General features: G+C 47.3%; 1 protein-coding gene across 1 annotated transcript in view; it reads left to right on the top strand.

Moving 5' to 3' along the window:
- Positions 1-18,136, top strand: part of GAP43 (growth associated protein 43) — a 79,125-nt gene extending 60,989 nt beyond the window's left edge. The window contains exon 3 of the mRNA XM_068160586.1: positions 11,796-18,136. Coding sequence (XP_068016687.1) covers positions 11,796-11,884 — 89 coding nt within the window. The 3' untranslated portion in view covers positions 11,885-18,136. The remainder of the gene's footprint in view (positions 1-11,795) is intronic.
- Positions 18,137-23,243: the final 5,107 nt, after the last annotated feature.

Genomic DNA, 23,243 nt, shown 5'->3' with positions numbered 1-23,243 from the left:
TGAATGAAATTTCTCCTTCACTTAAACACAAAATGGGAGGATGGCAAAGGGAACAAAAAGAGACATTTTATATCCTCTCCTTGATTGTAATTCCCTGCCTTCAGCTAGATCGATATCATTTCTGCTGGAGATGGAGGCTGCCTCTGGTTTCCATGGCAATCTGGTTGTTGGAGGCTTACAGGCTCCATGAATTCCCAATTTGTCAGCCTTCTAGGCTTTAATAATGGGGACCAGCAGTCAGGCAGCTTATGAATGGCACATGTCTTTTGGGCTGGGGGAAGGGAGGTGGCAGCATGGTTTGTAGTAAGGGCTGCAGCAATTTGTTTTCCTGCCACCGACAGCTGAAGGGGGAGGAATATGAGCAGAGAAACAGTACATTAATTCTGGAGGTACTGAAGGAATTTCTAGACCTTTTTGCTGCAATTATGGGAGAGTTTATCCTCTGGCCTCTTTTCCCTGGCCAGCGTTGCTAGAGCAGGAGAGGAGAGCAACCTCACAGCTTGTCTGTATGATGAGGAAGGAGCTGCAGATGCAGAACCCAAAGCCTCTAGTGCTCTGCATATTCCCTTCCTCTCTAATCCTATTTACTTCAAGCTCAGCAATGTGTAAATGCCAGCAGTCTGCCACGGTTTTGAGTTCATTTTTATCCCCCTACTGATCCTACCACAATTGCCAGGCTCATCAGTGGAGCTGTAAGATGGGCAGACCTTGGAGGATCTGATCTGTCTATCAAACTTCTGTCAGTTGCTGTGCTATTCTCTGTGCATCTGCCAGGCCTCTCCAAACCCAAACCTCCATCCCCAAAGTGCTGTAAAGCTTCATTCCCTGAATTAATTACTTTGCTGGAAATGTCCTGGCTGCAGAGAAATCACTCTCAGTTGCTTCACTAAGACTGTATTTTGCTGGCTTGGCCATGACCTGCTCAGGGTATATTCACTTCTACATAACTTTCCTCTGATTTCTCCCCTATGACCTCAAAGGGCAGCCACCCTACAGAGACTAAAGAATAAAGGGATGTGTCTTATCAAGACCTTTTTCTCCTGTCCCCTCACGTGCCCTCTCTCTAAACCATACTCCAGAGCCTTAGCCATCAAGAGGGAAAAGATAGAATAGAATAGACCAGGTTGGAAGAGACCTTCAAGATCATTGAGTCCAACCTATCATCCAACACCACCTAATCAAATAAACCATGCAACCAAGCACCCTATCAAGTCTCCTCCTAAACACCTCCAATGATGGTGATTCCACCACCTCCCCAGGCAGCCCATTCCAATGGGCAATCACTCTCTCTATGAAGAATTTCTTCCTAACATCCAGTCTGAACCTCCCCTGGTGCAGCTTGAGACTGTGTCCTCTTGTTCTTGTGCTGGTTGCCTGGGAGAAGAGACCAACCCCCACCTGGCTACAGCCTCCCTTCAGGTAGTTGTAGACAGCAATAAGGTCTCCCCTGAGCCTCCTCTTCTCCAGGCTAAGCAACCCCAGCTCCCTCAGCCTCTCCTCACAGGGCTGTGCTCCAAACCCCTTACCATCATTGTTGCACTTCTCTGGACACATTCCAGCAACTCAACACCTTTCCTAAACTGAGGGGCCCAGAACTGGACACAGGACTCAAGGTGTGGCCTAACCAGTGCAGTGTACAGGGGCAGAATGACCTCCCTGTTCCTGCTGGCCACACTGTTCCTGATGCAGGCCAGGATGCCATTGGCCCTCTTGGCTGCCTGGGCATGGGTGACACAAAAGAATGCATGAGATAGGCACATCCTCTTTTCCTATATGCATGCCAAGAACAGCTGCCAACTGTTACGTTCCACAGCTGGAAGCAAGTAGAATCTTCTATATTCAAGCTCTTAGACTCAGAAGGTATTTGAGGAATTTAAAAAAGTAGCCTTTCTGGTCTGCAGGACCTAGGTCAAATCAACAGGGGCAGGGAAGGAGAAAAGAACAATTTCTGTGTTATTCATTCTTATGTTGGTGCCATGGTTTAGTCATGAGGTCTGTGGACAGTTTGGACTCGATGATCTTTGAGGTCTCTTCCAACCTTGGTGATTCTGTGACTCTCTGATTTTCCTAAGGTGAAGTAATGAATGCTTTTCTTCCACCTGCTTTCCTGTGGTGGTTGGAAGGTATTGCTGAGATTGCTGTATCTCCAGTTTTGTCCTTAAATTAGGGCTCTGTGGAATGCCCAAGGCGTCACACCTATGAAAGTGCTGCTGTATACAGAGTGGCTAGTTGAGATGCTGGAATGAAGGGCCAAGGCAACCCAACAACCCTGGGTACACCACAGGGTTATTGTGACCACACTCCAGTCCTCCATACTTCACTCATTCTAAAATTCAGACCAAAGCCTTTGCTTTGTTCACTGGGATGCCTCAAGGATAAAATACCTCTGTGATTCTGAGTTAGGTCAACTGTTATTGAGACAAAAATCAGACAGATACTTATATTGTTGACCACCTGTACCAATTTGTGAAGGTCACAATGGAGACAGGTTTTGATGTTCACAAGGATCTGAGTTCATCATGAATGTATGATCTAGATACTATGTCCAGTTTTGTCTTCTATATCCAATACAAGCTGGATATTCCCTAAAAAGACCATTATATTACCTTGCTGGACAGTCAGTCAGTGGATAATGAAGAACTGTGGTCTGAGTACCTGCAGAGGCATCTTTGCCTCTGCCTCTCTCTTTTGGGAGAGATGGAGAGGCTAGTAGCATGGAACCTCTCCTGAAGGGAGCCTTTCTTCTACAGCAGGGCAGCTGAGCAACTGATTTGGAATCAGATCAGCTCTAACCCTATCTGAAGGCTGGGGAGACCCTGCACAAGTCACTTCTTATTTCTTTACTTGAGGTTCCCTGACTTTAAAGATCATGGAACCTCTCCTGAAGGGAGCCTTTCTTCTACAGCAGTGCAGCTGAGCAACTGATTTGGAATCAGATCAGCTCTAACCATATCTGAAGGCTGGGGAGACCCTGCACAAGTCACTTCTTATTTCTTTACTTGAGGTTCCCTGACTTTAAAGATCATGGAGCCCTGGTAGGATTCCTTGAGGTCAGCACCTTTGACACTGTTTAGCATGAGGCCACTCATTAGCAGTGCAAAGCATCTGCCTCCAAACACCCTCATCCCAAAAGGGCCCTTTGGCCTCCCCTTCGACCATAACCTGCCATTTGCCCATCACTTTCTGGTGCAACAAAGCATCCCCACAGAAGCACTCTCACAGATCACACTGCTGCCAAAGAGAAGCACCCTGTCCTCCCTGGGGCTGCATTTTCTTGGAGCAGTGATGGTGGCCAAGAGAGAGGCATCATTAAAGGATATCTCACTGTCTGAAAACCTAACCACTCTGGTAGGCTTTCCTCAGTCCTGGCTGAAATGCAATGGCCTAGTTGTAGGTACTGTACACAGAGAGTTTGGGCCAAAAGTGCTGATAGTAGGCAGGAATAAACAAGCAGCCAGCACTAGGCATGTAACTGTCTCAACCTTTGGGCCTGGTGGTGTGGGAAGGAAATGGCAGTGGAAGCAAGAAGGAAAGCTTCTCTTTCCCATTCTCCAGGAAGCAAACATATTTGCAAACGTAGCTGTAACAGGGTTAACACCTCACATTCACAAGGAACATCCTCCCTTTTCCCTCTCCGCCCTCTTCCTCCACCACTCCCATTTCTCTGGAGACCTCAGTGCTCCTTCCTATCAGCCAAAGTTGGAGAGTTTCCATGGCAACCCAGCAGCTGGTGTCTAGACACTGTGAAAGATGCTTTGCAATGGAGCTGTGAGCCTGACTCCCCTCGGAACCCCTTCCCCACCGCCTTGCACCCTGAGCATCTCTCCCACCACCTACTCTGTTTCCATCTACTGCACAAAGGGATGCTGATGTGATGCAGAGTGGGATTGCTGTGGAGATGCTGGGGAAAGAAAGGAGCATGGCAGGAGGAGAGAGAGAAGAAACCCCTAAGCCACTAGCTCTTCAAACTGACAAAGTGCAAAGGCAGCTGGGGTGACAGAACTGGAGCTGGCTGTCCTCTGAGGAATTAGCAGGATTATAAGAAGAGGCAGTGGTCCAAGCTTGGACCAAAGTCATCAGCCATGGGACTGGCAGAAGTTGTTGTTTTTCCCTCTGCTAGAGCAGCTGAAGTTGGCATACATGGCACTGAAACAGAGATAAGGCAGCCCAGGAGCAGGAGGCCCAAACTATCACGTATCGTGGCTGTGTTCAGCTGCTTGTTTTAACCTGAACAGACTTCTTTGCCTGCTGCTTTCCAGAAGTTGCTGGGCACCTTCTCTTGACCTGCTGCCTGCTGCCTGCAGTCAGGACATCCATCCCCACAACCTTGTTGCAGGGTTTACCAAGAGTATGCTGACCTGCCAGGTGCCCTGTGCCTACCAGGACCACCAGGGGCTCACAAGAATCAGGTAGTACTCTGAGTCCATCTGTAGCAAGTAAGGAATTCACCAGGGGTTTGGGAGAAATCATGCAAGTCAGTTCCCTGGACCAGACACAGTCACTCACTTGGAATACCCAGTTCCTTTGTCATTTGGTGTTTTGCTGGGCCAGCATAAATATGCTGGGTTTTGGAAGCAGTGAGTAGGGGGACTGTAGGATTTTAGCACTGCATATGACACATCATAGGGCTGACTGCAACGGGCTAACTTGAATTGGAAAGGGAACAATATAAGCAACAGTTCTGAACCTGAAGTGAGTCTTGTTTCAGCAGTCTCAGGCCTACCATCTTCTGCCTGGAATTGGCTTCTGGCTGGCTAGAGGGACAGATGGACTGGGACAGATGAATCAAGCTGTGAAGCCTGGATCCAAATCTGGATGCAAATGTCATTAAAACTCGGATAGGCTCAGGTCAGGGATTTCAAATTGGGCCTTAGCCTCCAAAAAATGTCTCTGAACAGAGTCATCTCTGGGGCAGGTGAGGTCTGCTTTCAGCAGATTAATATTTGGGAGCAAATGGGAGACTAAATGAGGCACAGATTTTCTGTTCCATCTCTGATCAAACTGTAGTTGGCAGAAGACAGGGAGAAAGGCACAAGCACGATAAATGCTAGAGAAAGAGCAGCGTGTGAGTAGCCTGGGCAATACTTTAGCATGAAGGCATAGGAGAGTTCTGTTTGCACAATTAATATCAGCAATAATTATGCAAACAGTGGGAAAGCAGCAAAAGCAAAATCCCAGCATCCGTAGTAGAATCCTGGAGTGTTTGTGCAATTTCTCTTCTCTTGGCGTCAGCTGTGGTTAATTTAAAGATCTGCAGTGGAACAGACACAAAAAGGAAAACAAAACCAATCCACCAGCCACAAAAGAAATGATCAGCAGAGAGGTTGCTGCTACTATGGTCATAAACTGATGTATAGTCTGATTTAATTAATCTTGGCAAGTCAGATGGGAGCTGGGCAGGTCCCAAGAGACAGTGTTTTAGCCGGAAATCCACTCAACCTAATTTCACTAATGTGGGCAGTGGAGAGACTTGGAGAGGAGCCTGCAATGCTCAGCCATTAGAGCACAGTGTAGGCAAAGGCAGCTGGAAGTCCCACCATCCAGCAAAACTGCTGCTTCCACGCCTGCTTCAGCTTTACAGCAATGAAAGCTGCATATGTTCAAGGCGTTTGCTCCTCAGCAGGGCTCACAGGCATGATTCTCACCCTTTCCAGGAAATAAATGAAGTGCTGAGGGGCAGGAGCTCTCTGAGACCCCATTTCAGCAAGCATCTGTAGATCATTTCCATACTGTTTCTCTTCCATGGGCAAGGCAGTTCCCTAGCAAGTACCAGTTGGAGCTGTAGGTATTAAGCAGGTCTCTGACCCAGCACCTTCATCTGGGAAGCAATCACACTTTAGCCTCTCCCATCACACAGCGCTACCACTTCAGCAATTCTGCAGTCACAGATTAAGGCTTGTCTGAGGCTGCCCAAAAGGTTGCTCATCTTGTTAGATTGAAGTGAGGTTGCTGGCATCTCAACTCACAGATGCCTGTCTCTTTGGCAAGCTTATTTCAGTATCACTAAGGTTGGAAGAGACCTCAAAGATCATCGAGTCCAACCTGTCACCACAGACCTCATGACTAGAGTAGGGAGGACACTACTGCCCACTGCAGGCTTGAACTCATGACCTTCCCATTAAGGGTCTTATCCCATACTATAGGATGATTTGGATTGCAGCATAGGTTTCAAAAGACTGAAACAAAAGGCAAGGCTGCACAACAATTCAGATTCCAAAGCTGGGGGGAAAGGGGGGCGGGGAAGGCTGGGGGAGGAGGGATGCCCACAGGTCTGGAATAACCAAAACTAGTGCAAAGGATGATTGTTGTGCATTGAAACAAGTGTGAGGGTGATGACTGAAAGCACAAACTTGGTGGGTTCTGTTCTTGGTCTTGAGTTGGTTGAGTTAGAATTAGAATAAACTTTATTAGAATTAGAATAAACCAAACCAGGTTGGAAGAGACCTTCAAGATCATCGTGTCCAACCCATCAACCAATCCAACCCACCTAAACAACTAAACCATGGCACCAAGCACCCCATCAAGTCTCCTCCTGAACACCTTCAATGATGGCGACTCCACCACCTCCCCGGGCAGCCCATTCCAATGGGCAATCACTCTTTCTGTATAGAACTTCTTCCTAACATCCAACCTAAACCTCCCCTGGCACAGCCTGAGACTGTGTCCTCTTGTTCTGGTACTGGGTGCCTGGGAGAAGAGACCAACCTCTGCCTGTCTACAACCTCCCTTCAGGTAGTTGTAGAAAGTGATAAGGTCACCCCTGCGTCTCCTCTTCTCCAGGCTGAGCAACCCCAGCTCCCTCAGCCTCTCCTCATAGGGTTTGTGTTCCAAACCCCTCACCAACTTTGTTGCCCTTCTCTGGACTCGTTCCAGCAAGTCAACCTCCTTCCTAAACTGAGGGGCCCAGAACTGGACACAGTACTCGAGGTGTGGCCTAACCAGTGCAGTATACAGGGGCAGAATGACCTCCCTGCTCCTGCTGGCCACACTGTTCCTGCTACAGGCCAGGATGCCATTGGCCCTCTTGGCTGCCTGGGCACACTGCAGGCTCATGTTCAGCCTACCATCGACCAGTACCCCCAGGTCCCTCTCTGCCTGGCTACTCTCCAGCCACTCTGACCCCAGCCTGTAGCACTGCATGGGGTTGTTGTGGCCAATGTGCACAACCCGACACTTGGATGTGTTAAATCTCATGCCATTGGACTCTGCCCATCTGTCCAGCCTGTCGAGGTCCCTCTGCAGAGCCTCTCTACCCTCCAGCAGATCAACTCCTGCCCCCAGCTTGGTGTTGTCAGCAAATTTACTGATGATGGACTCAATACTGATGATGGACTCAATTGTTGTTTCAGCTTTTTGACTTGGCCATTCATGCTTTATCTTGGAGGTGCTTAAGAAACATATGGACATGGAACTCTGGGACATGGATGAGTGGCCACAGTGGTGTTAGGCTGACTGTTGGACTCTGTGATCTTAGAGGTCTTTTCCAAATTAAACAATTCTATGATGCTGTGACAGTGAATGAGAAATTCTGAGGCTGTGCAGTTCAGTCTGTATAACTGCATCTGAACACAAACTAAAAGGTGTGGTAGCCCAGAGTTCAAGGAAGTGGGAAACCAAAACTAGGTTGGGTAAAAAGCAGTGTAAGAAATATCCTCTCTGATGTATGGAATGGGGGCTCAGGGGAGACCTTATTGCTGTCTGCAACTACCTGAAGGGTGGATGTAGCCAGGAGGGGGTTGGTGTCTTCTCTCAAGCAACCAGCTCCAGAACAAGAGGACACAGTCCCAAGCTGTGCCAGGGGAAGTTTAGGCTGGAGGTGAGGAGAAAGTTCTTCACAGAGAGAGTTGTTAGCCATTGGAATGTGCTGCCATGGCCATTTCTGCTCCATGGCAGAAATCAGTGCAGTCTCTGGGCTGGTTCAGCTGTCTGCCTACCACTAGCTGCTCTCCAGAGAAGACCAGCTGGGGCAGCAAGGAAATCCTGTGCAATTCCTCTGCCAGACAGGGATCTCTGGGCACCATGGGCACTCCCTGGAAATTAGATTTGCCACTGTAGTGAGCCAACAGAGAAGAAAACATTGCAGAAAATGACATTTCAATCTGCCTGCCTATCCTGAGAGCAAGAATGGCACAGGAACCATTGTGAGCTACCCCACATCACTGAGGTTGCCAGCTCCCCCACTTTGTGTGCAACCACATTTCCTGCACATCTTGCTAGGACAACTGTCAAGAGTTTACCACTGTAGGAGCTGAACCCCACTTTCAGCTGCTTATATAATATGGGCATCTGTGCAACTTAGCAGTTTATATACCTTGGCCAAGGCACTCAGTATCACAGCAGGAATGCAGGACCTCCCAGTGTCTATCCTTGTGCTTTTTGTGTTACTGGCCCTTCTGTTGTCCTGTCCTGAGGAGGCTGTGAGAACTGTTGGCTAAAACCTGCATCGTTTCAGTAGGAAGGTACAGAATTTGGGAGCCATAAAGAAACACAGTGCTCCTGGAAAATGCACTTCCTATCCTTGGTTGCTCTTTCATTCAGCTTGAATTTCCCTCTTGAAAAAAAAAAGCAAACCACAAAAATTCTGCCTTATTAAGGTCTATCAGAGCCTTATAGCAAAGCCTTATTAAGATCTGTCAGAGGAAAGCATGCTTTGCTGCAGGCTAATATAGTCTTTCGACTCAGATATAGGGGTAGATGGTTGTGCACTGGGATTCCACTCTTGGCTCCAAAGTTCAGCGTGCCTCCTGCTATGCATCCCTTGGAGAAGAGCAGGATTAAAAGGACTCCCCTCCCTTCCCTCTGAAGTTCAATCAAGCATTCAGGAAAATCAACAAATCTAGAGTAAATTGGCCTGCTTTGCCTTACAACCATACATGGATCCTATCTTAATCAGTTGCCCATTTTATCTTTGGTTCATGGTTGTAGCTGTACCATATGCATCAAGAGAAGTACAGCCAGCAGGTCAAGGAAGCTGATTCTCCCCCTCTACTCCGTTCTGGTGGGACCCCACCTAGAGTAATGCATCCAGTTCTGGAGCCCCTATTACAGGAAGGATCTGGACACGCTGGAACATGTCCAGAGAAGGGCCATGAGGATGATTAGAGGGATGGAGCTCCTTTTCTATGAGGACAGACTGAGGGAGTTGGGGCTGTTCAGTCTGAAGAAGAGAAGGCTCTGAGGAGCCTTATTGTGGCCTTCTAGTATCTGAAGGGGGCTACAAGAAAGCTGGGGAGGGACTTTTTAGGGTGTCAGGGAGTGATAGGACCAGGGGGAATGGAACAAAAATAGAAATGGGTAGATTCAGATTGGATGTTAGGAAGAAGTTCTTCACCATGAGGTTGGTGAGACACTGGAACAGGTTGCCCAGGGAGGTGGTAGAAGCCCTATCCCTGGAGGTTTTGAAGACCAGGCTCTGAGGAACGTGATCTAGTGTGAGGTGTCCCTGCCCATGGCAGGGGAGTTGGAACTAAATGATCCTTGAGGTCCCTTCCAACCCTAACAGTTCTATGATTCTATGACTCTATGCAGAAGGAGTCCTTCAGTAGCATCCTGTTTAGCTGTTCAGTATCAAGGGAAAGAAATGCCACAGATGTTTATGCTGACAAGGGGTTTGCAGGTGCAGGGACTCAGGCCACAGGGATATTCTCACAGACATTTTCCTTTTGGAAGATCAACAGTCAGAGTACAAGAAGTATTTGAAGATCCAAAAGCAGAGCCTGTAGTGAAGATGATCCAGGATATGAAGTTACACACATCTTAAAGATGATCCATATAGAAATGCTGATTAGGAACGTGTTTAAAAGCTAATAGCTGAAAGAGAGAGGGAGGGAGGAATGCAGTACCTACTGCCAGTCTTAAAAGCAAATACAAGTCTGCCATCTGATGGCATCGAATGGACCAGGCCAAAATGTGTGAATGATGACAGTAGGGAAAGTTTCTCATCCCAGTTAGCATTCTCACTAATCCTGAACATGAGTGTGAGGGTGCTAATCCTTGCAAACCAAACTCTGGCATTTGAATGTTTGTATTGATAAAGTGGCAACATGGCCCACTGTGTGATTTTTGAATACACCAACTCTGTCCCAAACAGCTTGCAGACACAACCACTGAGTGCTGGAGGGTAAGAGTTGATCCATATGGACGTCCATGAGCTGCGTGGTGCTAGCTGACTTTGGGGCCAAAGAGCAGTCCCTGGACCATTTTATTTGCTGGTACAATGTCACCTGATAGTCCATCAGAGAAACCAGGAGCTGTTCAGGGACACTAACATTCTCTGTGAATGATCAGTGGGGTTACAATGATGATAGGGAGGTATGACAAATGTCAGCATTGAGGTGGGTGGCATAGAATCATAGGATTGTCCTGACTGGAAAAGACATCTAAGTTCATTGAGTCCAACTGCCAACCTAACACCACCATGGCCACTAAACCATGCCCTGAAGTGCCAGGTCTACACATTTTTCTAACACCTCCAGGGATGGTGACTCCATCATCTCCCTAGGCAGCCTGTTCCAATGCTTGAGCACTCCTTCAGTAGATAAATTTTCCTCTGTCCCACACCACCCTGCCCTTCAGCACTTTTTCTTTCCCTTGTTCTTTATCCCCACTCTGGAGCAATGCTGCTTGCTTGAATTATCCATGGTCTGTGTATCTGTGAAGTGCAGTCACTAAGGAATAGGGAGAGATGGCAATGGAGCAGACCATCCACTACAGTGCAATAAGGTTCTTGTGCATTACTCTACCTTACAGCCCTGCAGCCCTTGGTGAACCATCACCACCTTCTGTAAAAAGCAATCCACACAGTGCACAGACCTTAGCAGGGTTGCTGGAAGAAGCTCGAGAGTGTTAGTGCACTAGCTTGTACATCTGACATGACCAAAGTTGGTCATCAGGGACTTGGAGATGATTGAACCCTGTCCTGCTGTGGGGAAGGGCGTATGGTATCATGGACTGGATGAACCCAGCAATAAGATCACTCTGGCTTTAGGGCCACTACTTTTGTTTGCCATGTCCCTCCTGGCTGCCCTCTGCCTTCCCCTCGGTTCTGATCCCCTGACTAGTTCATTGTTGTGGGCTCCTAGCATTTCTTTTAACTTCTCCTGTGAATGAAGGTGTCTGATTGACAGGCAGACCCAGTCCCCAGTTGCACTCATTGCTTCCCCTCGAGGCAGCTTTGCTTTTGAAAGGAGAGCCCTGAAAACTGGCGTGATGTGACAACTGCTTGAAGGAAGGCTTCCATTCTTGAAGGCTAGAGATATTAGTCTAGATCTCTGCTCAATTTAAGACAAGTCTGAGTTACAGGTTTTTAATTTTCTCTCCCTCTGGGTCTTACAGCCTTCAAGTATGTGTAGAGTTTTCTCTTTGCAGTCTCTTCAAGTCTTGGCCGGGACGATCCATGGTAGTAATCAGAGGGACAAAAATTCAGCAGTGGTTGGCCTAGTCAGTGCACAGGGTGCAGTAAAAATGTGTCTGATTTAGCTGGCAAACTCAGAGCCTAATCAGTGCACCTGGTGAAATAAATAGTGGCTGCCTGCTACACCAGCAGCAAGCTAGGCAGCTCCTTCCAGTTGCACATGCTTTCTGATGGGGCTAGAGCTGTTTTGTGAAAGCTGCACACTTGCCTGCTGGGGCTGACCCTTGGGCACATCCTTTCCATGCTGCAGAAATGCCAGGGGGACTTTGACGGGGAGAGAGAGGCCCGAAGTTACGCAGTCCATCGTGCAACGGCTTGGGTGCACGCGCAGGACGCTTTAGATGACGGCTGACTAACCCTGGACCATCTCTTTCTCCACTAGATGCTGTAGAAGAAACCAAACCTACTGAAAGTGCCCAGCAGGAAGAGGTGAAAGAAGAAGAGAGCAAGGCGGACCAAGAAAATGCCTGAACATTAAGAAATTACTCCCCACTGCCCCTCCCTCCCTCCCCCTATCCCTTCACCCTTCCTTCCCCCAACCCCACCCCCCGCCCCGATCTCCATCTCTCCCCTTCCTGCTCACGCCCGTGAGCCCGTCCCCGCCCCCTCTCCCCTTCCCACTCCGAACCCCTTTTTCTCTCTGTGTGGCAAAACATTTAAAGAAAAGAGAAAGAAAAAAAAAAAAAAAAAAAAAAGAAGACAAAAAAAAAGACAAAAAAAAAAAAAAAAAAGCAGGAAAAAATCCCAGTCAAACAGTGTGGCTTAAAACATTTCTTTGTTTCTTGGTGTTGTTATGGCGAGTTTTTTGGTAATGATGATCCAATCATTTTGGGAAAAATTCTTGCACTGTATCAGAGTTCTTTGACCTGGCGCGTGCGTGTGTCTGTCTGCCCACCGCGAGCGCGCTCTCTCTCTCTCTCTCCCTCTCTCTCTCTCTTTCTCTCTCCTCTCTCTCTTCTCCAAGTGTGTGTGTGTGTGTGTGCAATGTTACCCTTCATCCGAGGAGTCCAAACTTACCAAGCCAGTGAAAGCAAAAACAAACAAACAAAAAAAGAGAAACAAAACAAAAAAGGAGAAAACAAAAAAAAGACAGAAAAAAAAAAAGAAAGAAAACCAAACCAAACCAAACCAAACTTAACCAAACCTAACAACAACAACAAAAAATTCCTTTTCTTCCTTTTTCAATGTGATGGAATGAAAACAAAACGACAAGGAAAAGACCAAATCCTCCCCCACCCCCACCCCCAAAAAAAAATCAAACTAATACTAAACCCCAGTTTGTGTTCAGAATTAAAACAACAACAGCAACCAGGAAAAAAAAACAACAACCAAAAAAACCTCCCCCCCCCAAAAAAAAAAAAGGAAAGGAAAAAAAAATACCAAGTGCCAATTAGCATAATTCTTGGCTCCAGGCTCCTTTTTCAAACTGAACAATAATGATAATAAATGAGAATAATGATCATGAACACCACCGTGTCGCATTTCTATGCTGCCGCGCTTGCTGCTGGCCTGCGGTCTTTGGTGGGCCGCTTCTTGCGTGGCCCTGCTGTGCTCCTTGGCCGCCAGACGGTGACCTGCCGCTTTCCCTGGGACTGCTGTGGGGACTTTTAAGGGAAGCAGGATTGGATTTTGAGGCAAGTGCTAATTAACGTAGATGATATAACAGAATCAGCTGCAGGAAGGAACAAAATAAGCAGCCCTCTAGGAGACCTCTAGGCCTTGATTTGGAGAAGCATGCTGACTGACTATGTAGGGATGAGCCAACACAGGGGCCATTAGGGTCCACACTGAAGGCCTGAGCCCTGCTGAGGGGTGCACCAACAGCCATGAGGGAACAGGGTCCTGGGGCCTAAGCTCCTCCTGGCAGCAGGATGATGCTCACACTATTGGGCTGGAGTTGGAGAAGTCATTGGGAAGTGTAGTGTGGCCCTCCAAAAATGTTGTGTTTTTGGCCACATAAATTGGGCCAAGGCACTGAATAGATAGGCACGTGGGCAGGACAAGTTCTGCTGATGTAGAAGTCAGTCAACGGCTCTTTGAGAAATACCTCATTCCTGCTCCATGGTGAAGCCCAGGATGGTTCACCAGCTCTAACGAGGGCCAAGGATTATAGCTTTTTATGGCCTTTCCCAGCCTCCTGCTAAAAGCATGGCACAGGCTTGGCATTGTGGGCAGAGCACCACCTCATCAATCTCCACTACTGCTTTCCATGGGTTGCAGGATGTTCCCTGGGGTGCTCCAACCACACGCCTGCTAGACCCGGCCTGTCCCAGTGGAGCACTGACAGATGCCCAGCTCTGAGCCTGAACAGCTGTCAGATTCCACTGCTCTGTTTATGAGCTGCAAGTGTGAAGAGTTAAAATGTGTTCAGTCATAACTGGGCTTTTATGAAAGCCCAGTTATTGGTCTTTCACTTCCCTGATTGTTTTCATGTGCTTTCCCACCAGCTTGCGCATGGTTTCCTGGCCACTTGGACAATGACACCCAGCATACCCTGCAGGGTGGCGGTATGATGCTGCAGGACCACAATTAAATTGGCCTTACTGCAGTAACACCAAAGTGATGGGTCTACTGACAGCCCTAACGTGGCTGAGTCTTGGAGTGGCAGTCCTGCCAGCCTTCAAAGGGCTGGCTGGCCCCCACTGCCTTTTGTTCTCCTCCATCTCTTTGTTGGAAATAGGGAGAAAAGATGACGGTGTCTCCTCAGAGATGATGGGTTTGACCACAGACCGCTCACTGGAAGTGCCATCAAAACACATCAGGATTCATTTCCATGTGCTTCCTGGCTTTGTGTAGAAATAAGAGAGAGAGAGAGAAAGAGAGTAGGAGGATTTTTGAAAAAGAGAGGGAGAGAGTGGGAGAGAGATTGGACAGAGATTTTTAAAAGCAGGGATTAGCGAGAGAAGAGGAAAGATTTTCGAGTGGATAGATGGATGATAGGGAGAGAGAGGGGAGTATAGCTAGAGTAAGAAAGATTAGAGTGAATAAGATGAGAGAGAGACGAGACGAAAATAGATAATATGGAGCAATAGATGATTGATAGAGATAGTGAAACATAGCTAGCTAAAGTAGATTAGACAGACTCAATAGGTAGAAAGATGGGCTGACTGACAGATAGGTATTGTGTCATACTTCATAAACGATATATATGCTAATATTCCCATGTCATGATGGGTGGTACACCCTGAGACACCTTCCAGCCTGACCTCAATTCAGCAAATGTAGCGCGGACATCAGGCACTGCTTGGACCGTATGTCAGGTCTCACCCCCCCCGCCCATTTCTGCCGTGGAAGTGGCAGGGGGGTGGCTGGTGTTTGGGGAGGGAGAGCGCTCTGACGGACACGGGGGGCTGAGGCGTAGGGAGGAGAGATGTAGAGGATGTTTGCTGTTTGTAGCACACGAGATGCCCAGCCCAGCTCGGACCCCCCATGTCTCTAGCACCGAGTCGAGAGAACTGAGGTTCAGCTCTCATGATTCGTGGGAGAAGTGTTTGGGAGGAGGCAGGAAGGAGAGAGTGCAGTTTTTGTTTAGCCTCATCTCCCGTCATGACCATTTACAAGAGTTTTTCTTCAGGACTGTCTTGCGTGTTTCTGCAAAGACCACGTGGTCTCCCAGCTCTTCTGACCCCAAACTTTTCATCCTGCCTCCACTTTACTATTACTATTTTTAACTTTATAAGGAAAAGAAAACTGCCTCTCATGTCTTCCTGGACATAGGCCTTCCTCCCTCCTCAAAAAAAAAAACCCAGAAACATTTTTGTCTCCCCAGGGATATTTTATCTTTGTACTTTGCACGCTGCCTCCCCCTTGGCTGATGGTTGGGGCATTGAGTGCGTTTTGTCACCGTTCCTAAGAACACAACTTTGCCATATTGCTTAGAGGACAAAGGGTTGGGGTTTGTGTTTTGGCTTTTTCCCCCCCTGCAAAGAGAACGGGGTATGTGGTTACCAACTGCAAACCTAAACAATTTAAATACTAATTCCTCTCCCTTGGTTTCAGTTTAAAATTACCAGCTGTAACCAAGCACCCCCCCCCACTATCTTTCTTATTGTACCGTGTCCTGATCCTGCCAGAGAGTCAGGGCAAAGAGAGCGTGAGAGAGAGAGCGCACAGACAAACCCTGCCTTTAGCAGGCAGTGGTTTAATGTGTAATACACAAGATTTGTATAGGAAGCTGGGCTGTCTTCTGGGTACAGGAAGAGAGCAGAGAAAAGCATTTGGATTTCCTTGAGTTGCCTCTTCAGCCAGTTTTTAAAAGGCTAAAAGGAAACAGTACAAAGGATGTAGCACGGGACGGAAACTGGAAGGAGAACAAGGGCATTTGAGGAATGATTTTTCTAGCAGGATATCAAGTGAGCTGAAAGCAGCACTAGAGGCAGGAGGTCCCAGAAGTAAAGAGTGGAGAAAAGAGTATACAGCAGAATACTTGGAGCTTTTCTACTGCTCCTGATGCAACAACCAACACAAATTCCCCAGGGAGTATATACCTAGTCCTCTCTCCCTGAAGAGGATATAGCTTTTCCTGGAGGTGCCTGTGATTGTTACTTTATGTACTGAGAGGGAAGGGTATGTCAGAATGACTCACACAGGGGAATATGGTGCCTGCCCTCACTTACAGTGCTGTAGAAATTCAGAGTCCAACAGGGGCTTTTTCCAGGCCTCTGTAGTAAGATGTGCTAGTGATCCACACCTGTGCTGAATGCTCGTATCAGCTGTAGGCCAGCTCTTGACATTTCACCTCATCTAGGCTAAACCTTGGAAAAGAACAAAAAATCCCAATCTACCACCCCTCATCAATGCAGTAGATCATTCACATGACTTTGGTCTGCTTTGCAACACTTGTGACATCCACAGACCATCTGCATTGATAGCATATAAAACCCTGCAACCCTCGTAATCGTTGCATCAGCCAAGAAGCTCCACTGTGAGCCACATTCCAAAGGGAGGGGAAGGGCATCCTGCTGAGATCCCTTCAGACCCGGTGCTTTCCAGTCCCAAATCCTAATGCAGCCCCATGAGAGGCCTCCGCTAGAAGGAGCTCACCTATGGTGACAAAATAAACACCATTGCTTGGGGAACATGTTATTCTCAATAAAATAAATGGCCATGACTGGAGGAGAGTGCTTTAGAAAGAAAGAAAAGAAGGAAAACAGAAAGAGGGAGTTGCCACCAAACTCTCCATGCGAATTAGTTCTTTTCTTCTGTCGTGTCCAAATGGCAAACTAGCACTGGAGGCTTTTTGTGCTGAAAGTCTGGCGTTTGTCATAGGCATTTTAGGAAGGCAACAGAGTGGCTGTGGTTTGCAGAGGTGGAGGGAAGGGTCTGAACGAATGTTTTTGTGGCACCCCTCCTTGGCTAAGATGTCCGTTCGGTGGTCACCTGCAGCTAGCTCAGCGATGCGGGGAGTGGTGGTGGGAGTCCTCTTCCAGGCCTGTGCTCAGATTCCCTGCTTTTCCACATTGCCACATTAGCACTTTCACTGGATATTTAGAGCACCTCAGGACTGGTTCTCCTCTCGCTCACACTGGGGTAACTCAGGAGTCGCTCCACTGGAAGCAGTGGTGTTAATCTGGTGTGAAAATTACCGCGAGAGGAGGATTCAACTCCTCGGGGGGGGGATTTTCCAGGTCCCCGAGGGGGAAAAAAAATCAATGGGAGTTACATGTCTAACTGCCACTTGTGCCTGTGAAGTCTGCCCCTTATCTACCCATATGTATATAGGGTACAGTTTTCAGAATAACCTAAGTGACGTGGGCACTCGAGAGCACGCATTTCACTGGCTTTCAAAGAGGCATCAGCTCCTAAGGCCCAGATGCTGAAGGATGTTCAAACTTCTCTCTGCAGTGAATTTTGGGTCTCAAGCCTAAAATTCTCCAGTGCTTTTCCCCCAAAAAAATGGAACTGAAGATCATGAGTCATTTAGGTGGTCCTGAAAGCACTACCCTCTATCCATTTTTCAGGGTGTTGATCTCAGGTCATGTGCGAGCCTGCATTCTTACCTACAATGCTTTATTACTACATTCCTCTGTTGAGCAATACTTGGAAGAAGAGGTGAAGGCTGAGATTTGTAGAACAGGCTAGTGACCCCTGTGGCTCACATCTGGAGTGCCCAACTTGAGAGACACTTAACCGGGGCCCAATCCACAGGTTCCCTGTATATTCTGAACACCAAGGTTCATGTATTACACACCCAGAACCACTGGTCACTTCCAAAAACGAAAAAAATCCTAGCCCAAGACCTAGGCTACTCTCACAAAAGAAAATCTTAGGTGAACCATTCATCCAATAGCTTGTTTTTTCTGCTCATGCCTGTTCCCAAGGAAAGAAACAAATCCCTGTGCATCACATAAGCCCTATTTTGAGGAATTACACTGGCATACAGCTGAAGTAACACAGTAGTAAATTTGGGCCTGAAGAAGGTGGCTACAGTCTAGAGAGTATCAAGAACTGTGACGTGTCTGGAAGCTAATAAGAGCAGAACTTGACAATTAGAGCGGCCCATTTCCAATGCTCTTGTGTGAGGATCTGGAAAGAGTCTCTCACTCATTGTACTTGTGCATTATGAATGTGTCCATCTGCAGAGATCTAATGTACACATATGTCCTGAATATTGTCCTAAGGTTGCAAGCTTCAAAAATGAGCAGAAAACATTCCCGAGAAGTGAGAATAATACAGATGTCTGTATTTGAAAATTTGGTTCAAATAAAGTCTCTCACTTATAGATGTGTGTAGTTGTGTGCAGTTATTTGCTCCTGGAATAAAACTTTATCCTTCATCAAGGATTCCATGCTTGTGTGAAAAAAAAAATCTCTCAATATCTCATTCCATTCTCTCTTGACCTTCTTGGTCAAGTGTCTCGGGCCAGAGAGGGAAAGAGACTCAGTTCTTTTGAATATTCCTGGGTTATGAAAGTAGAGGCACAAATGAGGCCAAAATATCAACAGCCCTTGAGGCTATTTATTACACAAATAAAGTGGATCAGAAGAGGAGAGAGAGAAAATAGAGAGGGGGAGAGAGAATCACAGAATCACCAAGGTTGGAAGAGGCCTCAAAGATCATCAAGTTCAACCTGTCACCACAGACCTCATCACTAAACCATGGCACCAAGTGCCACGTCCAATCCCCTCTTGAACACCTCCAGGGACGGTGACTCCAGCACCTCCCTGGGCAGCACATTCCAATGGCTAACGACTCTCTCTGGGAAGAACTTTCTCCTCACCTCCAGCCTAAACTTCCCCTGGTGCAGCTTGAGACTGTGTCCTCTTGTTCTGGTGCTGGTTGCTTGGGAGAAGAGACCACCCCCCACCTGGTTGCAACCACACTTCAGGTAGTTGTAGAGAGCAAGAAGGTCTCCCCTGAGCCTCCTCTTCTCCAGGCTAAACAATCCCAGCTCCCTCAGCCTCTCCTCATAGGGCTCATAGGGAAGAGGGAAAGAGAAGAGGAAAGGAATTATATTACCACAACCCTCACTCCCCAAGACAGTTTAAGTCTGTGAAAGAAAGGTGTTACAGCTTTGGATGTAGAGGAGATGTTGGGTCTGCAGAAGAAGGGTGCTGCAGCTTTGGCTGTAGAAGCGATGTTGTCCTTGTTGGCTCTGCTGTCCTCCGAGCAGCCTCTTCAGCTCCATAAGCTGCAGCAGGCGGAACTTAGGACACGGAGAGAGGGTTCTTCCAGGCTAGATGGTGATGTCTCTGTCCTGGTATTCTCTCCATTTTTCTTCCAAGCAGCATTGCCCTGAGCTTTTCCATCTCTTGTGTTTTCCTTCTCAGTGGCATTGTCCAGGTCTTTTCCTTCTCCTTTGTTTTCCTTCTTCTGAGACAGTAGTTGCTCAGATCTTTTATAGAGTTTTTAGGTACTTATATTCAAGAGAATATCGACAGCAGTAGTCTCTGCCCCTTTCCAGGACAGCTGCAGTCGGGTGAGAAATCATTATCTATGCACCTTCCTGAGAGTCCTTCCAGTGGCAACTGCCCAATACACATCAACTATTGTCTGGGCAAGCAGCAAAGGTGATTTTATCTGTGTTGAGTCAGATCGAGAGAGACAAGATTTAGTCTCTCAGGTCAAGTCCTGTTGTTGTGGAAAGAAACACTTTCTGCTACTCTGTCTGGGTAAAAAATCTATGTTAAAATGAAAGGGTGAAGTAAAAGACCTGGTGTGAGTTTACTGTTGTTAAGTATCTATTGAGGTAGAAGATGTAGGCATGATGCAAGATAGAATAGAATAGAATAGAATAGAATAGAATAGAATAGAATAGAATAGAATAGAATAGAATAGAATAGAATTAACCAGGTTAGAAGAGACCTTTGAGATCATTGAGTCCAACTTATCACCCAACACCATCTAATCAACTAAACCATGGTACCAAGCACCCCATCCAGTCTCTTCCTAAACACCTCCAGTGTGGTTTCCTCATGCAAAACTATTAGGTATTTATGTAATAAGAGATAGACATTGCTGTAGACACACGTGGCCCAGAAAGGAGAGTGTCTGCCCTGAAACCAGGTTGAGATGGGGAAAGCTGTGCTTTGTATCTCCAAAATGTCCATGGCAAAATGCTGGGCCTGGGATGTTCCAAGTGAAAAGAAGTGCTCACTCAGTAAGTGAGTACAAAATGGCACCATTTTTAGGCTGAATGTTAGGAAGAAGTTCTTCACAGAAAGAGTGATTGGCCATTGTAATGTGCTGCCCAGGGAGGTGGTGGAGTCACCATCACTGGAGGTGTTTAGGAAGAGACTGGACGGGGTGCTTGGTGCCATGGTTTAGTTGATTAGATGGTGTTGGGTGATAGGTTGGACTCGATGATCTCAAAGGTCTTTTCCAACCTGGGTAATTCTATTCTATTCTATTCTATTCTATTCTATTCTATTCTATTCTTTTGTTTTTAGACATAGGCAAGCTTCTGCAACTCTATCAAAATCCTCATTAGACTGAAATCTTCAGGAGTTGGCTGGGAAACTCCAGACTATTTCAGCATCTAAGAAGTGCCCCCAGGTCGTTTTCCTCAGTATCAACTTTGTGCCAAGTGTAATGAAATATGAGTGAAGTTATTCTCTCCCTCTGCTCTCGTGAGACCCCACCTGGAATACTACATCTAGTTGTGGTGCCCCCAGCATAAGGACATGGAACTGCTGGATTGTGTCCAGGGGAGAGCTTGAACACCTCTAGAGGTGGGGATGGGCTATGAGAGTTTCGGCTCTTCAGCCTGGAGTATTGGAGCTGTTCAGCTACAGAGAGACCACATAGCAGCCTTCCAGTACCTGAAGAGAGCCTACAAGAAAGCCAAGAAGGGACTTTTTACAAGGGCTTGTGGTGATAGGATGAGAAGGAATCGATTTAAGCTCAAGGATGGTAGATTTAGACTGGATTTAGAAATAAATTGTTTAGTGAGGGTGGTAAGACACTGCAACAGGTTTCCCGAGGATGTCATGGATGCCCAGTCCCTGCAGGTATTCGAGGCCAGGTTGGATAAGGCCTTGATCAGTGGAAGGTGTCCCTGCCCATGGCATGGGAGTTGGAACTAGATGATCTTTAAAGTCCCTTCCAACCCAAACCCTTCTGTGATTCTATGAACAGAGCAGCTATTGCTGCCCAAGCTGTGCCAGTCTGCTGACTAAATGCTGTACTCTGTCAGCAGCTGAAGAGCAGAGCTGAAATCAAGTATTTTTATCACATCTATTCATCCCAGGAAGCTTTGCAACCACTATTTACAAATCACTTGCAACTCATCTCTGAAATACAGCAGCTGGCTGAGCAAGGGCCCAGGAAAATTCCTGATGAGGCTCCAAGGAACTGCCTGGGAAACAGAGCAGACCTCGGCACCTCGCATGGTTTCTGGACAAAGTGCCAATTTACAAATGAAAATGACACAATTAGATGTCTGTATTCTTGCATGTAATCATCAGTTGCCCCACAGATCCTCCAAAAGAGGCGTGGACTCCAGCTTGTGTGCAAACAAATACTTAGCATTCAAAATCAAGTGATTTCAATTAGCCACATTGCTAGACTGCAGGGCTCACCCCGGGCACATTTGCTTTGCTTCAGTGGGGCAAAACACCCGAAAAGGGGCAGCAAAGGACCTCTCTCTGAGGCAGTGGTTGTCTCAGGGTAGCAAGGATGCCTTGCACTCTTTTGTCTCCCACACAGTAGAGGGAGAAAAAGAGGCTGACCCATAATCCCTTGGCACGTGTCAGCTGAAATGCTCAGTCTAATGTAAATCTCCACCAGAGGCTTTCTAACCAGGCACAGAAAGCTTGTGTGCATGATTTTCAGTGTCATGCACTAGCCACTGCCAGCTGGAAATAAACTTCCTGCCTGAATCTTACAAAATGACCTGTGGCTCACCTTGGGTGCCCCTCCCCACCATCCCCCCCATTGCCTCTGAAGGGGTGAACTCCCTTCAGATTGCTGCTTCCATTCATGGGCTGCACCAACAGCCTTTCCCTGGCTTCTGTGAGAGTCTCTATCTCTGATTACCATGGTGATCCCCCAGCTCAGCTCATGCTGGGATGAGAGACACCTCCTCTCCTTGGGGAAACTGCCACTGGAGCTTCAGGTTTTCCCAGTTTTTGTTAGTGTCAACAACTTCACAGGGCTCTTGCTCGATTCTTAGCTCTGCTGAGGTCACCAGCAAAAGCCCAGTGTTCCTCCAAATTTCACTCAAATTTCCAAGTCTTCCATTCTTCACTCAGCAGGCAGCAAGAAGCACCCTGCCATGGGCACCTATGGTTTCATGATCTGCTCCACTTTGCCCTGTTTTACGCTGCATGTGTAGCTGGCATCCAGTCTGACAGGGGCTGCTACCCTCTGAAGATAACAGAATGATAAGGGTGGAAAGTGACCTCTGGAGATCATCACGACCAACTCCCCTTCCAAAGCAGGTTCACCTAGATCAGATGCACAAGAACTTGTCCAGGTGGGTTTTGAACATCTCCAAAGAAGGAGACTCCACAACCTCTTGGTGCAGCCTGCTCTGGCACCCTCACATCAAAGAAGTTTTTCCTTATGTTCAGGTAGAACTTTCTATGCTCCAGGTCGTGTCCATTGTTCCTTGTTCTATCACTGGGCACCAGTGAAGAGAGACTGGCCTGTTCTTCCTGACATCCACCTGTAAGGTATTTGCAAACACTGATCAGATCCCATCTCTGCCTTCTCCTCTCCAGGTTAAACAGCCCCAGGTCTCTCAAAGTTTCTTCATGAGAGATGTTTTACTTCCTTAATCATCTTTGCAGCCCTCTGTTGGATTCTCTCTGGTAACTCCCTGCCTCACTTGAACTGGGGAGCCCAGAACTCGACATGATATACCAGATGAAGCCTCACTAGGGCAGAGTAGAAGGGCAGGAAATCATCCTTCAAACTGCTGGTCACAGAAAAACCCAGATAAAGGAGTTGCACACTTCTGAACAGAAGATGACTTTTGTTTGTTAACAATGAGATGATTTTTCTCCGTGTAGGGGCCACTTTTGTTTATTAAAGAGGAAATAATTGTCATTTAGCTTGGCATGGAACAGTGAACATGGATAATGAATGAGACAAGGAAGTAAAAGCCCATGTCTCTCAGAGAAGCACTGCTGGTTATGTAGCTGAGAGGCAGGGCTTGCAGGGGGGTGGTAGCTTGTAGAAGACAGATGGCTTTAGCTGTGGCAACAGGCTTGGGGTACTTCAGCCTCTGCAAAAGGACCAGTCTACAACCCAAACTACAAGCTGGGTACAGGTGGAAAGGCACTGCTTGGTGCTTAATTTAATTGTGGGAGTTGAGGCTTGATGAGGCTCTGAGCAATCTGATCTAGTTACTTATTGTAGGGGGGTTGGACTAGATGTGCTCTTGAGG

The sequence above is a fragment of the Melanerpes formicivorus genome, unplaced genomic scaffold (genome assembly GCF_026170545.1).
Source record: "Melanerpes formicivorus ecotype bairdi unplaced genomic scaffold, bMelFor1.0.p_v2 SCAF_51, whole genome shotgun sequence".
NCBI lineage: Eukaryota > Metazoa > Chordata > Aves > Piciformes > Picidae > Melanerpes > Melanerpes formicivorus.
This window is presented reverse-complemented; position numbering and strand designations above follow the sequence as displayed.